Raw genomic sequence first — 15856 nt, 5'->3', positions numbered from 1 at the left:
GTTTTGTGTCTCGTAGACACAGAGATCATAGAGCGGAGAAGGTTTAAAGCTGTTCTTATGAACGTGAAGGTGTCTCAGACACGCGAGCCTCGTATTAGGCAATCGTTATATGTGAATTGTGGATATTCACAACTTTAATGAGGGGGGTGTAACGAGGTCACACGTACCTTTGCAAGAATGGGCGGATCGTGCAAGATTGCGAGACCGTACATAGGATTGCATCAGAAAATCAGTGTAATCATACAGTGGTATGGCTACACCATATCAAGAAGCCACAACGTGGCAGGATTGCCAGCAGTAATGCTCATTACTATATTAATAAAAAAATACATATTAAATATTATTTGAGTTTTGCTGTATTAATTAGGTATTACTATATTAATTAGAAAAACCTAGCGTTTTAGATATTGGCGGCTCTGCCGCGACTTAAACAATCAATACAGTTTCCCTTTGAGCAAAAGTGTTCGTTTTGCCTTTGAAACTTAGGAGAAGCGGATTGCTATCCGCTACACTTGTATTGGTTGTTTGAAAGAACGTAAGGTTGGTGACGTTAGCGTAGCTTGCTCTAAGCAAAGAGCTACGGCAGCTCCGCTGCACTTTAAGTAAGACTTAAATAGTCTCTTATAATAATATTTCAGTCTGATTATAGATGAATTTTCTCTTCAAAGCTAGAATTCACCATGTTTTAGATGTTTATAAATATTTTTGGCCCGCAAGTTAAGCTAATTGAATATACACCGCTGGTAACACGATTTTTGATCGGTGCGCGCTATGCGGCACTCGAAGAGAGCCGGTCACTTTCACAGCGTTATGTCCTAACCATTATTTGTTAATTCTCGTACTTTAATACGCCTACTAAGACGATGCGGATCACCACAACATGTATCGTTTTTAATGCTCTCGTGGTGACAATATCTCTTCTATCAAGGCACTGCATGTGAATGCTAGTTCTCGACCGCAAAAGTCTCGCTTAGACGCTGCTACCGCGACGCAATAATAGTATATTTAAAGCCAGGTCATCTAATCCCACTTGCCGAACGATAGAAATACTCTCCGTCCCTGTTTTTGGAGGGCTAGAAGCTTAGCATATGCTGTATTGCCTGGCTAAAGCCTATTGTTTGGTGTATCACAAGCGCATTATCATAGCCGGAGAACTAAGTTAGGTAAAAATTACCACTTCCGGTCCTTGGATCGCCATTTGTGTTACTCCCTCAAAACCAACTTGAACCACGTGCATAGAAAACACGTCTATTGACCTGATATCAGACATGGGTTTCCATTCCTGGAGATGGCAGTAAATGAAACTCACTCGTCCATTCAACGATAAGTATTACCTAGAGTGACGGAATTACCGTGAAAGAGGAGGCTTTGATACTTTGAGTTCGCATCAATAAAGTACAGAAAATGGGCTTGCTTCCCCCACCCAGCGAGAGCGAGGGTTTTCAAGTACAGTTTTTTTCTTATTCATGCGGTACATACATTAAAATCCGGCCTTATGTCAAGTCATACTATAGATAAGTCCGATTTATAACGGCTGATATTGATCGGGATAACTTAGACAGAGATGCCATCAGGTGGTAGAACGACTAGAACATATGTCTTTGATTTTGTTAACAATAATTTGTTTGCAACGCAAACATGAGATCATTGACCCTAGATTCTTGTCAAAATTACAATCAGAATCGACGTAGACAACCTGCAATACGTTATTGACTTGACCAGAACCGAAAAAAAAATATTTGTTATTATTACCACGTTGAAAGTAGTATACACCTTCCGTGGTATTAGGACTGGTGGAAGTATGGGGGTGAATGCTTTACAAACGTACCAAATACCATATATCTGACTCAGTTTCTGTAAGAAGAAGACGATCTCCTACAACTCCATGGCACTATTATATGCCTGTCCGCGGCTTTTTCAATTAGCTGCGCCCCGCGTAATTCCTCTCTTCTAATTAAAGAGTACTAAGAGATGGACTTTCTGGCTGGATTGGCCGACGAGACCTTTGCTGGAGGACGTCGAGTCCCAGTAGGCTCATACTCATCCGCCGAAATACACTGGACTCGATTTTACATCGTTGTGGTCAAGGGCAATGGCACGGAAGGGGGCAACTCTCTCTCAGTGATGTGGGACTCACAGCTCAAGGTTATTTGTCATGAGCATCAACGTATTTGGCTTTGTAAGGCCTTAAAAAGTCTTTATCGATTGAGATGCTTCATCCGTTTACGTACAACATACGACTGTTGATACGAGGACACTAGATAGAATGTCAATTTTATTTTTTTAAAACTTCGCCAAATTTGACAGTGTTTTATAGTGTGGCACGTTGTCCGGATCTGAGCTACGATACCATCCATGGGAGGACGTGACTCTGAACTTCATGATCCGTGAATCGCCCGGAAGTCAGAATTGCTAGGTACCTCATATTTCTAAAGCTCATGTATGACACGAACCCACCTTTGCTAGTAAGCAGAAGCGCTTGTAGCGTGGACAAGACGTGGTAATGACTTATGCGCATGACATGAGTCTGTCCGAATTTATCAGTCGCCATGCTCTTTGATTGCCTTAGTTAAGCTCCAAGAGCAGAAGCAGCAGAGAGCCGCGGTTTAAGAAGACCCTCTGCAGCGGGGCTGTCGTATTTCTTTGCTTGAAGGAAGCTCACTAAGGTCACCGACCTTTCGTTGTATACTAGAACCAGTATGAGTGTAGCGGATTGCAATATGCTACCGCCAAGAGATTCGAAAACCTTAATCCGAGGCAAAACCACTCTTCCGTTGAAAACTGAAACTGTATTTATCTTTTTTTTGCATAACTACTGTCAGTCCCGCCACGTAGTGGCTTCTTGTTAAGGATTTGCCTGATTACGCCGTCTTATGTAATCCACACATTTGTGCCGTAACACCATCTTTTGTGACCCACCCTTTCGTACCACGGCACGTGTAACCCCTATATATTTGGCATACAAGACACATTTCGATCAAAATCATTGAGAGATATGCTACTGTATGTTCGATACATTCGCCACCCTCATGGTGGTACGCACCACCGAATTTCGAGATCAGTAATCCTAGAGTCCGCATATCGAGGTAGTCGCAATCAACTATTTATAAGCTAACTCAATTTGAACAAACTCATGTGGATAGTAGTCAGTTGCTAGTAACACTGCATTGTTCATATTGGCAGCAGTATAAATTGCCAACGAAGATGTATAACTAAGCAACGACAAATAACGACATTGTATTTGACAATTTTGCAGACATTGCAGTACAGAGATTACACTCATGTAAATTAGAGGTTCCGCCAAACACAAGCGTTGTATGTAACACCTTTTCGTCCACTCTTGACTACGTTCTCGGCTTCCGTTACCATTTTTCTGCCTTTGCCTACGATTTCATAAGCCCTCGGAGACACTAAATCTAAGAGGTGCAAGCCGAGTATACAAGAGGATGTTACGCCCAAGAAGATGATGGAGTCAAACCATCATGAGAATCTATACGAATATTGACGAATTAGCTTGGACCATGCAACTCAATTGACGTTGCTTACACCTGCTAGTAACAACATATGTTGTCACTAGTACAGGATAGACGCCTAGGTTTCCAGTTCGTTGATAAGGTGTGAGCCATAACGTCTCGACAATTCTTTTATATTTGACGACAGAGAAAGCAAAAACGCGAAATGAAATTGAAAAGGATGAGAAATGGGAAAACATGCGGTATATTCAGTGGCGCACGGAATTTATTCTTCAGACAGTACCATATCTTCTAATCGTATCGATGGTTGTTTCTTCAGCAGAAGCTTTAGTTAGCTTGAGGAATAATTTTCAAGGGATGATTCATTCTTGATTTCAGAATAGAGGTCTGCACAGGATCTGTCGTTAGTGCTTTCGTACGGATAAAATAATTTTGTTTGCAGGTAACCCTCCCTGATTAAAAAATGACCTGGAAAGGATCTGTCACAACTACATTGTAGAAACTTTCTGTTATGTCCGCTAATGATATATTCGAGTCCAGCAGTCTTACACAACGATTGCAAGATCACCAGGAACTAATTTAATGAAGGCGACAACGCGTTCGCCAAGCTTTTAAAGTGAGCGATATGTATTTAGGCGCTCAGTGATCCGGTGACGTATTATCTCGCCCAATATTTGGTCACTTTGCCGCCGAATCATCGGGCAAATTATTGTGAATTAAGTGATGATGCTTTTGACCTTTTGAAGGGCCTAGAAGGTCCCGTGCCTATGCTAACTACATGGCGTCTGGACCCGGCGTCTATATACTTTTAGATGTCCATGATCACGTTTAGGATTGGGCTTTCCTGGATAAAACATTGCAAACGGTAACATGTGTATGAATCCTATGATTATTAGTTGCTTTCAAATCCAGTGCCTTACCCGCACAGCCCTATGAATGAGTGTCAGATGCTCCATCCGATGATTAAACTACCTTCAGCCAGAATGACTGACCCTTATGTGCGACGACTTTTTGTCCCTATTTTTCGAATTTACTACAGCGTGTGGTATTGCCTCTTGAGCGGCCAGCTGTAAAATGCACTATCACTTTGTTGGCAGCGAAATACAGTGATAGCAAGTGTAGGCTACAACACACACTTACATTGCAGTTGAATTCATTTTTTTCTCGCGGAACTGCGCTCGAAGTGCTATTCGATCTTGACAGTTTTTTTACTGAAAGCTTTTGGTTTTGGTCCACTGAATAAATAACAAAAGTACGCAGAGATGTCATTTTTACCTCATGAAGTCGATACACATTAAGTGCTTACAGCAAGTTGCTTCTATTGTCGATTGTCTACCACCACAGATGTGCAATTGTTTTGCGTGCGCCTCGGTGGTGGCGACTCGTGTATGTAGCAAATACATAAGCGAACTATGGCTTAAGGCTTTACGAGCGAGTGAACGTAGTCATTAAGGCTGACGGGCTACAGAGCGAGGTCACGATGGTAGCGCCAAGAAAAATAACATTTTTGATAAAATGAACAACGTCATTACACGGAGACCACCATCAGTAGGGCGCTAGCTGCATAAGTAACATTATAACTAGAGTACTAATGTCCTCATGAATCCAACAGAAACGGTCAAGCAACGATTGGGGATTGGGGAGAACTCACCGCTCTATGAGAGTATGCGCGAATCATCCAACGAGTGTGACTGGTATCGACAAGCTACATTTTTAGTGAGTCACAGATTACAAATTAATGTTGGTACCAGCACCAACATGAAAGAGTAGAGATAAAGGTGACCAGATTTCGTTCATTTCGCGGTGATAGCAACGTTTTCGGTCGCAAATTGCGACCCAGTGACAATTTTGATATTTGATGCTATGAAGCTTGGTTAACTCTTAGCGCCTGACATGTCTCCGTTGTGATGTACAGTCTTGCTCATTGTCAGAGTTGTCGCTGAACATATTTTACACCGACAAATCATCAGACAGAAGGAAATAGCGTTAATGAATCGATCAACTTTTATTTTCATAATTACGAGAATATTGGGCAACTCTGGTTCGAATCCATCGCGTGACTGTAGCTGCTACTATAAGCAAAACGTGCTGTGTCTTGCGACGAAAAGTAATAATCCGAGCTATGCCACATTGAGTTTGACAAAGATCCGAGTTGTAGCATGACATTTTGAGCACTAGGACGTTTATGCGGCCGCTGATGCCAGCATGCACACATGATATCGATAAACTCAGACGGTGCATGTCGCAAATAAGCCGGTGGTAGTGCAGGACGTTCACCCGCTGCCACCAGCTGTCGCACTTGATGATCAAAATTGACATTGCCAAATGGAACAGCTCCGTTTGTTAAGATTTCCCACAAAGACATACCGAAGCTGTACATGTCTGTCTCGCGATTAAATTGGCACTCACTTGGATTTTTCATAATTTCGGGTGCATTCCAACGCCAAGTACCAGCAAAAGTCGTAAGCTCAGAAGCGGCATTATCCTCCACACATAAACTTTCATTGATCGATTGCAATGAATAAAGCGACTGCGCCGATAGTTGTTGTGAAAGGACCTGTTTTTGTACTGAAAAATTTGTGGCGATCCGTGCAATCCCAAAATCTGCAATTTTGGCAGTCCAATCAGCAGTAACAAGAATGTTGGAGGCCTTAAGATCACGGTGCAAGTAGATAGGCTTTCGATTATGCATGAAGGCCAAACCTTTTGCCGCTTCAAAGGCTAAACGAACCCTTGTGTTCCACTCCATGAGCGGATTCGCCCGAAGCACATCTCGTAGTGATCCACGCGCGCAGTACTCACTATGTCAAAGCAGAAACAAAATAATCAATCGCGGCTTTCAACTATCAGCGAGGGACTACGTACTTGACGAGGCACAAGCTTTTTTTATAAGTGCCAAGTTTAATGAAGAGTGTGATGTTTGGATGGCGCAACTGAGCAGCCAACCCAGCTTCATCGAGAAATTCTGCACGCAACTCAGCCAGATGCGTCATGTACAATGAGGTATCAGTAGTGTCACCAGCATACAGTCGCAAACACTTCAACGCGACAGTAATTCCTAACCACTGTGCTTTGTACACTTTCGAACTGGACCCCTCGCCAATCTTCACGGCAGCTTCATCCGTCACCATTTCAGAAATAACATTAAGGCTTCCAACATGTAATCCACCTCGAGAATCGGATACGCCATTAGTAGTAAGTGCCGTATATCCTGTACTATCAGGCGTCTCGCTTTCTTCTGTCATTACGCCGGCGGATATATCAATCGATGATGATGGCGTATCACTACATCGCAATTTGACTTCATGTGCAGGCAGTGCTGTCTCAGTTGCCTTAACACAGAAACAACAGCAGCTGAAACTTGTGCCAAACAGCAGAGCATTTGTCACGGTGATAAAATAAGTCAGTGTCTCCGCAACAACTCCAACACCTACACAGCTTCTGGAGAAGATGACTGCAAATGCATACGGTAGTGTGAACACAATCGCACAGAGGCAGTAGCCGGTTAGACGTCGAATGATGTTTCGACCTCGAACGGACGCATTCAGTCTAGATTTTTTCACGGCTCTAAGATTGACGACAATGAGCAACAAGGGCGTCAGTTGCATTACAAATACGAGTACAGCAGTGACAGTATACGCCAGCCCAAAATCGCTCGACCCTTTTTCACTTAGGGTGGGAAGGAGGGCATGCATACATCCGTAAACGAGTGAAGTTAGCGACGATAACAGCAAACTTCTTTTGATATGAAGTGCCTCCAAACTGCCGAGTCTCAAAAGCAACGAAAGGTTTGCAGTCCAGTAGAAAGACATGAAGAAGCTAAAGCGCGAAAGAAGCGTCAAGATGAAGTCCTTCGTTGTGTAGTGCAAACCCTTCAGATATTCATCTTCGTGCCAACATCGTGCCAAGTACGATGTTCGTAGCGCTTGCTTTATTGCCTCAATCCCAACAAAGGTTAAGTCCGCCAATGCAATACCACTTAGCAGCAGGTCGGCCATGCGTCGCTTCGGGCGATGAAACATAGACGAGTGTAGCAATAGAAAAAGCGCAGCCGCGGCGCCAGCCCCCAAACTAGTCCAATGAACAGCCTGCCAATATGATAGCATGTTTGATGGCGTCGCCATTGTGCAATCAGATCTTTGGCGGGCAATTCGCTCCCCTGATCGCTAGTTGGAAGTGTTCAGTGATCCTGATTCAATGCGAGCTCATCTACTCAAAAAATTACCAAGACATAGTGAAATCAAGTGAATATATTCATTTCTGTTCGACAAGTTGCGAATTTCCTGCACGGCTTCTGGTTACAAATATTAGCCTTCGTTAGCTCCGACTGCACTCTTGGTCCCCTTTGTAATCAAACACATATTATTTCAGTGCATTTTTTCGCCCGAATGGCGTTTTAGTATCCATCCTCACAGAAGTGGTACAACCCGGATTTTATTTTGTGGTGAACTATGTGACGCATGCGAATTTTAATGTATCAACCGATGGTAGCGTACGCGGCCCAAGACAGATGAGCCGATCAGCTGTAGCTCGCCAATGACTGCACAAGAGTGCGTGAGAGCTCATTGGTATCGAGAAACGGATGCAAACAACATTGCAGCAACCCAGCTGGTGAGGACTTCTCTGACTTCGGTGATGACATGGAAATCGAGGACTTGGTGGTTTTTCTCGAAGCCGCTTTTGCTGCACTGTTTAAGAAGATGGAGTCGATGGCCGCACTGCGCTGATCAGAGCGATATCATGGCCGATCTGAAACGAGCTGAGGAACGGCAATGACGAAGGGTCTCTGTGTTTCTTACATTTTTGACACTTCTACAGTATGATTTAATACTTCTCACGAATAGGGCTCTGCCTAAATTGTCGGCTAGGATTTTACTTTGGCGTACAATCATCGTTCCAGATGTCAAATGAGCGGAGAGAGTGCAACGCTCGCTTAATAGATTTATCACGATCGAGTATGTTAGCCTCCCTAAGTATATGCCACACTTCTGGCACTAGAAATGAGCTCCATGATAATCATTTGTAGTTCAGAATTGTAGCGATAAAACAGTAAACAGTTGACTATTGAGAAGGAAGCACGCTCTTCATGAATTGTGAAATTGTAAAGCTTTGTCATTATTTCCGGGCGTATTTTTATAAATTTACAATCTCACTTGATTTTGATATTGAGCAAAAACCACATTTCGTATATTATAATACAAAGTGAACACCGCCGATAAAAACCCGGTGGCGTGGGTCGAGTGGTCAGTGCTTCTGGACCTAACGTTGTGTGGCGCGGGTTCGAGCCCCTCAGCAAACAAAATCGTTATCGTACCAGACATGCAAGAAATGTCGGCTGCATGCAAAATATTACCGACGACAGCCAACAAGGACTTCGGGATGGCGACTAGTACAAGAAAACCAAGAATTAAAATCAAGAAAATAAAACCCCAGCGGAATGAAGCAATGAAGCAATAGTCAGGGCCGAGCAGGAATAGCCGTGTAATAAGATAATACATAGCAACTTTCAACTGAACACCGCCGATAAATGAGCGAAGGAAACTCCATTTACAAAATTGGGCTGACAATATACGTCTCTCAAATGCCTCTTCCCCCCATAATCTGCATTATTTATTTTCCTCGATAACGAGGCCATCCGTTACGGTTGACGATCTCATCTTCTTGTATTTCTAACAGTACCAACAAAATAAGCTCGCCAAATCGGCGTTAACGCGCAGAGGATGAGTTCACCGACCTGCTCTAAGGTATCGGACAGAGCGCCTTTAAGGTACCAAGAAGTTCTTTGTTCAAATGAAAGTGTGTTAATTATGCTTTTAACTAGCTTATTTACTGGATCTGTTGATAAAAATAGAAGGCTAGATTACGCATATCGGCTGGCGTGCACGTGCCCTTCTGGCTTCGCTTTAGGTCCAAGCGACAATACTATGATGTGTACAAATACTAAGATATCTTGAGTCCAATTGATATGATTTGAGAAAAACCAACCTAAAATACGGAGTGTTTTCACATTCAAGAGTTAACGCTGATAAAATAGAGATTGCCACTTTCAATTTAAACACCGCATGTGAAGATAGATCTTTTCTTTTCTTCTTCTCTTTTCGATGAAGACTAATCTATAAATTATACTTTTATCACTTAATTTGAATTCTTAATTGTATTCTTCCGTTTGAGATTGTTATCTTGGAATGTTGGCTATCGTAGTGCATGTATTGACATCGATGACCAAATGTGGCACTAGGTTCTCCAACATTCAGGATAGCTAAGCTGAAGTACAATAGATGGAAATCATTAAAGCAACACATGTCACGGGTTATCAGCACCGTCCAGACCGGCGTACTGGGTGCGTTCGGACGCGTCTAGGTAGCGCAAACTAGCGGTCTATGGCCAGTAGTTATAAATTCTTGTCGCCGTGATGGCGGCAAGCAATCATGTGGAGGCAGAAGCCATAAAAATGTTTCTGGTTGGTTCTCGAACAGGTGCGTATGGTATATAGCGTTACAGTGTCCATCATACCTCTCTGGATGGAGCGGTGGGTGTCGGACGCGAGGTCCATCTGAGCGCATCAGAAGCAACGCACCAGTCTCGCTGAGGATTTAAATGGATATCCCATCGCTGTGGCGCAGCGACAAGCTCCCAATGATGTTACATCTGGAGTATTTATAAGATTGATGCCATCTGAGATCTATTTTCGCTCGGCTGAGAGGTATAAAGGGTCGAGCTGCCACACAGGTTGCTCGACGAACCCTATCATTATAGGTTTAAATTGCGATACCTTTGGTGCTGGACATGAAAAAGTCTGGGTTGATGAGCAATGAAATAGATAGTGCATGATCAGACCGCTTATTACCGGCGATTCCGCATATCAAGCTCTCAAGATGAGACATAAATTTGCAATCGATGCATACCGCAGTATTCAGCGTGTTTTATTGCTGGGACAAAAACATGCGACGGTATTTTGCAGTCCTCGAAGTATATCTCTGGTCGTTTGTATACAGCTTTGAGCTTGTGGCTCCTGTAGAGCGAGAAATTGACTGTGTTTCACGGCTTAAATATGCCAGTGGCAATGGCGACAACTGACTGCAATTCAAAAGTAGAAGATTCAGACCCTTGGATTATCTGGGATGGCTCGTCCTTGTCCTGATAGAACAGTTCGTCTATGTCAGCACTAAGTTATGACGCGCTAATCGTGCAGTGATCAAGTGGCGGAATAAATGATTATTCCCCCGTGAATAAAGTGACCGAAATTGTAATTCTCCTTTTATCACTCATCGCAGAAACTTTCGTTGTTCTAAGGTACAAGGGCACTCACAGAAATTAAATCAGTATCAGGGATAAAAGAGCTATTCTAAAGAGCTCTGCGATTTTTACCTTAGCTGAAAAGAAAACTATGTTTTGACAAGAGAACCATTACGAGTGCTACCCTGAGATCAAGTAGTGCATGACGAGTTTGACCAGGATTCTCGAGTTGAATTAACTCTTGCGTAAATGGCCTATTTTAAGGGAATAGTTTTTGCCGTATCGATTATCTTCAGCGTGTAGCCCAAGGCCTGATGAGTGAATAACATTTATTTTTTTCGCTCAGCGTGAACGACGGTGTCAGAAATGCTTTATCATTGTTGATGCTCACAATGAGCTGGATGCAGCCACTATTCCAAAGCAAGCGCTGATTCCTGGAAGGATGCCTTGCAGAACGACATGGTCGGTTGCATTTCGCTTGACCCGATGATGTATACGATCTGCAGCGGGGCTGCCGTAGCGTTGCGCTGAGATGAAGCGTAATTTAATTCACCGACCTTTCGTTCTATCCTTGGAACAAGTACGAGTTAGCAGATCGCAATCCGTTTACTCCAAGAGTAATTATTGCCTTAACTCAAGGCTAATGACTCTTCCGTTTGAAATTCAAAACTATTCTTTATTTATTTTTATGGCAAGGCCGCCTAATTTTGAATATTTAGATTTTCCTAAATATATATAGTAAAATTATAAATCATGCATAGCTACTGGCTACCTAGCCAGATACCGTATTCTTGTTTGGGTGCAGTCACACCATGCCCATCTCGTGTGACACACACCCCTATTACCAGGGTACGTGTAACCCCGTTGCACTATCAACCTAGCACAAGGGATAGCAAGTAATATGCTTACTTGGGAGCGGCTGGTCATACCACAAGGACTATCGAAGACACCAGCGAACTATTTGTATAGTAACGCAGCGTTTTCTTAATATGCACAAAGTCAATTTTGACGCGATATTTGTCCATAGTCGAGCAGAAAACGGGTTGTCGGATGGATTACCAAGTGGGTAGTTCTTGAGTGAATTTGTCTCGAACGCTGGTCAACATAGCCAAATAATCTTTGGCGATGATGGAAGGTTCCCTTGGGGTACTTGATCGAAAAGTATTGTTTGTAGGCAAATTTGCCCAAATCGAGGTGATAGTAGACTGGCCATTGCATCTGTGTCAAAGGAGCTTGTAAAATGCCTTAGTCGGACCAGCTACTTGCACAAAGAAAGCGCATATTATGCCGACACATCACCTCTCAACTATCTTTAAAAAGAATGTAAAATGGCGCGGGGCAGTAGAAAGTCGAGAGCTTTTATGCTCTTTCAAACCCCGATGAACAGTTTCATATTGTCTGTGCAATTCAACCTTTGACTATATTGCCATTTTTAAAGACTCAAATGTGTCATCGTGTACTACGATCCAACTGACGGTTTTGCTCTAGTAGTAGCTACTTGGATAGACGTGTGCTCTTGTCAAAATCGAGATGCATTGGCTTTAATGAAGTCATGTGTGATCGATACAGATCATTTGACGCTGCGCATGGTGACATTAACCCCGCTTATCTTACATAGAAGGCTAGATTGCGATCTGCATTGCCGAGCATACCTTCGAGGTAATATATAAGCGGGTTGGTTCAAATAGTGGGCGATTGCGCTTATGCGTCATCAAGACTGTAAACTGGTACATGGTTTGATGGTGACGTCGCGAATTGATGAGGTAATACGTACAGCGTACAGGTCAGATGCGGTATGCGCTGCGCTGCTGAACCTTTAAGAAAGAATTGATATTTTTTTTAAAAGCGCTCGATTGCACATCGGCATTGTTATTTCTATCTCAGTGCTTGCTGTATTACAGCACAAACCGACTTCACACACATTTTGTGGTGGGACCCCACGGTAAGGATCTCAGTTATAGAACACTGTATGAGGCATATGATACCGCTTTAAATGGCCATCAGGATAATTAAACGTTACGCGCTGTGAGTCCTATGTATCAGGTGGTCAGCAAAGGGTAAGCATACATGTTTGCTCAAGTGAGACGTGCAATCACCCTCGCAGCTTGCGACGACTCCTATGACCAGCCAGCCTTTTCTAGTAGATTGGTGGCAGTCTATAACAAGAGCTTTTTTTCGTTTTTAAGAATACGTTTGGTAATGGTCTTTGTGAATTATTCCAGATAATGGTTCATTTTGCTAATATTGCGACACGAATACCGGTGAGGACACAGCTGAGGCGATCTTCAGCAAATATTTTGTCAGCACAGCATATTGAAAGTGTGTTGTCTAATGTAGACCCGCTAGTCAAAGCGAGGCTTCAGCAATGTGCCCGAAATCAGACTGGGCATGTCCACCTTTATACATCTTTAGACAAATGGCCAATCAGAACGCATAAAGATTTTTCAAGGGCACCCTCCGGACCGCGATGCTGAATCGTTCTTTTCTGTTCACCGAGTTCGCAAAGAATAGCGCGGAGCATTAGTCTTCAGACTTTCCGCTTCATATTGGGTTGGACTATCCTATGAGTTTCTTTGACGCCGTCGCAAACTGGTGGAATCTGAAGTGTGGATTATCCATACCATTTATCTCTTTGATATTATCAGGTTTCGTTTTGAAGAAATATTTGATATTTTGTCTTTGTGAAATTGAGCGTCGTGCGCCGGGTGGACGATGCCTTAATGGATAGAAATGTTGGAAATACAACTTCTCGAAGCCAGAGATAGACAGAGAACTTGAAACTATGTTGCGGAGAAAAAAGTGCTTTCAAACTCTATATATCTCCCAACACGTGTCGTGTCTAGTGCCTATACGTGCAAGCCATATTCAAATGCTCTCTGTCTGTGCAAAATAATGAACGATGTAACGATTCTGAAAAGGTTCGACCACATTCTGCGCTCTACGTAAGCTTTTGTAGCCGTATCACAATCATACTTTACCATCCTGATTATGAACTAGTCAAATAGGTAGTACTCTGTTGGAGACAGAGCCCATTTCCTGTTGCTGAGCTACCCGCTGTTCACAGACAGCGACATGATTTCAAGCTGCTTAGATGCCTCAAGTCAATTGTAGCTTAGAGAGCCCATTTGAAACTGAGCTGTCTCAGTGTCAACTGCACGACTAGACCATTTGTAGAGTCGATGTGCCGCCGAAACCGCTAATGAAAGCTAATCATGGACAGGTGATTGACCTTTGTGTGGAGTGATAAGTGGGTCAGCAAGCTCAGCATGACTATTACCAATATCTGATGAAGTAGAATGGATACTTTTTTCTTAAAACCTATGCAAGTTTATGATGTTGCTATTTGCCAAAAAAACGGACTGTCAAGCTTTCTTTCCGCTAGCAGATGTAGCCTGGTCTTATTTCAGCCTCGAGATCTAGTCGGTAGCTGTGCCATCTGTCTCATAGAGATGAACGGACCATTTTTCAGCAAAGTGCTGAGGTGTTGGATTTCCACCTCAATATTTACGCGCGCTTTATGCTTTATGACATCATGCATCGAATAATGCTCTAGTCGGATGTCTGCTTTACTGAATTAAGCTTGTAGAGCTAGAGCAAGGTGGATTTCTCATTCATAACCGGATTGGCTGTAAGAATCGTCGGCATTTTGTTGGCATTCGTGCAATTTCTCAGAATGTTAAAATGCTTGCGAGCCCTATCGAAATATATGTCTTGGTGGAATAGGGTGGAATGGAGTGCGTAATGAACTATTGTGAGTATACACATAGCCTTTGTGTAAATGAACACAACTGAGCTGTATGAATCAGTACTGATGCGGACGATGTGAATTCATAGAGGTAATGCCTGAGAGACACATGATGTAAGCCTCACATCACGTAGTCTCCTGTCTTCGACATTGTTAGTTGTAAATATTTACAATTGATTGCACAAACTATTATCGGCGTGTGATATTCATAAAAAATAGGAGCAGTTTTGGCGTTTAGTAAATTTAAAGTCATTCAACTTTGCTTTTGGGTGAGCCGTAAGAGCCTATTCTTCTGCGCCAGTTACTGCCGACTCATTGAGTCGTGCGATCCCCGTTGCACATTAAGTGCATGCTGTAACGGGGTTACGCGTACACTTGTATGACAGGGCGGGTCACACAAGATGGTGTGACCGTACAAAGATGTGGAATAATAAAGCTGGTGTAATCACACAATAATGTAGCTAAACCATAGCAAGAAGTCACTAACCGCCAGTAGTAATGCGTTTCACTACATTAATTAGGTATTACTCTATTAATAAGGAGGACCGAAGGTTTTAGATATTTGCGGCTCTGCCGCAACTAAAACAATTAAGTGCAGTTTGTATTTCGAACAGATGAGCGTTTCACCTTAGTTAAGGTTTTATTGTACATTTGGAGGTAGCAGATTGCGATCCGCTACACCTGTACTGTTTTTTCTTAACGTAAGGTCGGTGATTTTAGCTTAGCTTCCTCTAGGCAAAGAGCAACGGAGCTTTGCTGAACTTGGTAGCACGCGTAGTCAATTTACGCCCGAGTCGTTACGACTGATACTCCGTGAGATGGTGCAATACTTCTTTGACCCCAGGGCATGCAGTACGGGCCTAATAAGCTAATGTCCCTGCTACGCCCCGAGGGCTCTTCTCTCGTGGAAAACCTTGTTTTTCTAGGTCCAGAGGCGATAAGCGCGCGCCTAGAAGCGTTTTTAAATCATGAAAATGCTTTGCTAGAGCACCTAGAGCAGAACCTCTAAGCGTCGACTGCGTCCATGACGGCACCGTCAGCGACGGGTGATTCCTCCCGACCCAGGCCACTTACGGTGAGCGTTAAGACCTTCGAGGGTAAGGATGGAGAGAATCTCATGCTTTGGATAGGAAAGGCCGAGATGGCTATGACATATCCCATGCTTCAGAATGAGCAACAGCGCGTGGCGCTGGCTATCGCCAAGCTCGTGGGCCAAGCGCGAGAATAAGCGCTGCCGTGCGGTGCTTCGGTTGAAACTGCGTTCCCGTCCTGGAAGGAGCTGAAGCATGCAGCTTTTGCGAGTCTTCTCGTTGACTAAGCAGGCACATCGCGTGCGATTGAGTTTCACGGCAGAGCAAGAAGAGTTTGGTGGACTTTGTCCAGATGTGAAAACTCTCACTGC

The 15856-nt window shown here is 43.3% G+C and overlaps 4 protein-coding genes across 4 annotated transcripts; 2 read left to right on the top strand and 2 right to left on the bottom strand.

Moving 5' to 3' along the window:
* Positions 1-863: 863 nt before the first annotated feature.
* PHALS_04708 (uncharacterized protein) lies at positions 864-1085 on the top strand (the record flags this gene model as incomplete). Its single annotated transcript, XM_024722575.1, has 2 exons — positions 864-905; positions 975-1085. 2 exons carry the CDS (start codon positions 864-866, stop codon positions 1083-1085), a joined length of 153 nt encoding a protein of 50 aa, XP_024573638.1.
* Positions 1086-4243: 3158 nt separating this feature from the next.
* Positions 4244-4742, bottom strand: PHALS_04707 (uncharacterized protein; the record flags this gene model as incomplete). Its single annotated transcript, XM_024722574.1, has 4 exons — positions 4244-4317; positions 4394-4403; positions 4466-4540; positions 4614-4742. The coding sequence occupies 4 exons, from the start codon at positions 4740-4742 to the stop codon at positions 4244-4246; spliced, it is 288 nt and encodes a 95-aa protein (XP_024573637.1).
* A 748-nt stretch (positions 4743-5490) lies between these two features.
* On the bottom strand, positions 5491-7597 carry PHALS_04706 (tkl protein kinase; the record flags this gene model as incomplete). Its single annotated transcript, XM_024722573.1, has 3 exons — positions 5491-6077; positions 6177-6274; positions 6339-7597. 3 exons carry the CDS (start codon positions 7595-7597, stop codon positions 5491-5493), a joined length of 1944 nt encoding a protein of 647 aa, XP_024573636.1.
* Positions 7598-10348: 2751 nt separating this feature from the next.
* Positions 10349-10614, top strand: PHALS_04705 (uncharacterized protein; the record flags this gene model as incomplete). The annotated part of the gene is made up of 2 exons (XM_024722572.1): positions 10349-10423; positions 10492-10614. The coding sequence occupies 2 exons, from the start codon at positions 10349-10351 to the stop codon at positions 10612-10614; spliced, it is 198 nt and encodes a 65-aa protein (XP_024573635.1).
* Between the last annotated feature and the right edge of the window lie 5242 nt (positions 10615-15856).

The sequence above is a fragment of the Plasmopara halstedii genome, assembly GCF_900000015.1.
Source record: "Plasmopara halstedii genome assembly, contig: Scaffold_262, whole genome shotgun sequence".
In the NCBI taxonomy this organism is placed as follows: domain Eukaryota; phylum Oomycota; class Peronosporomycetes; order Peronosporales; family Peronosporaceae; genus Plasmopara; species Plasmopara halstedii.
This window is presented reverse-complemented; position numbering and strand designations above follow the sequence as displayed.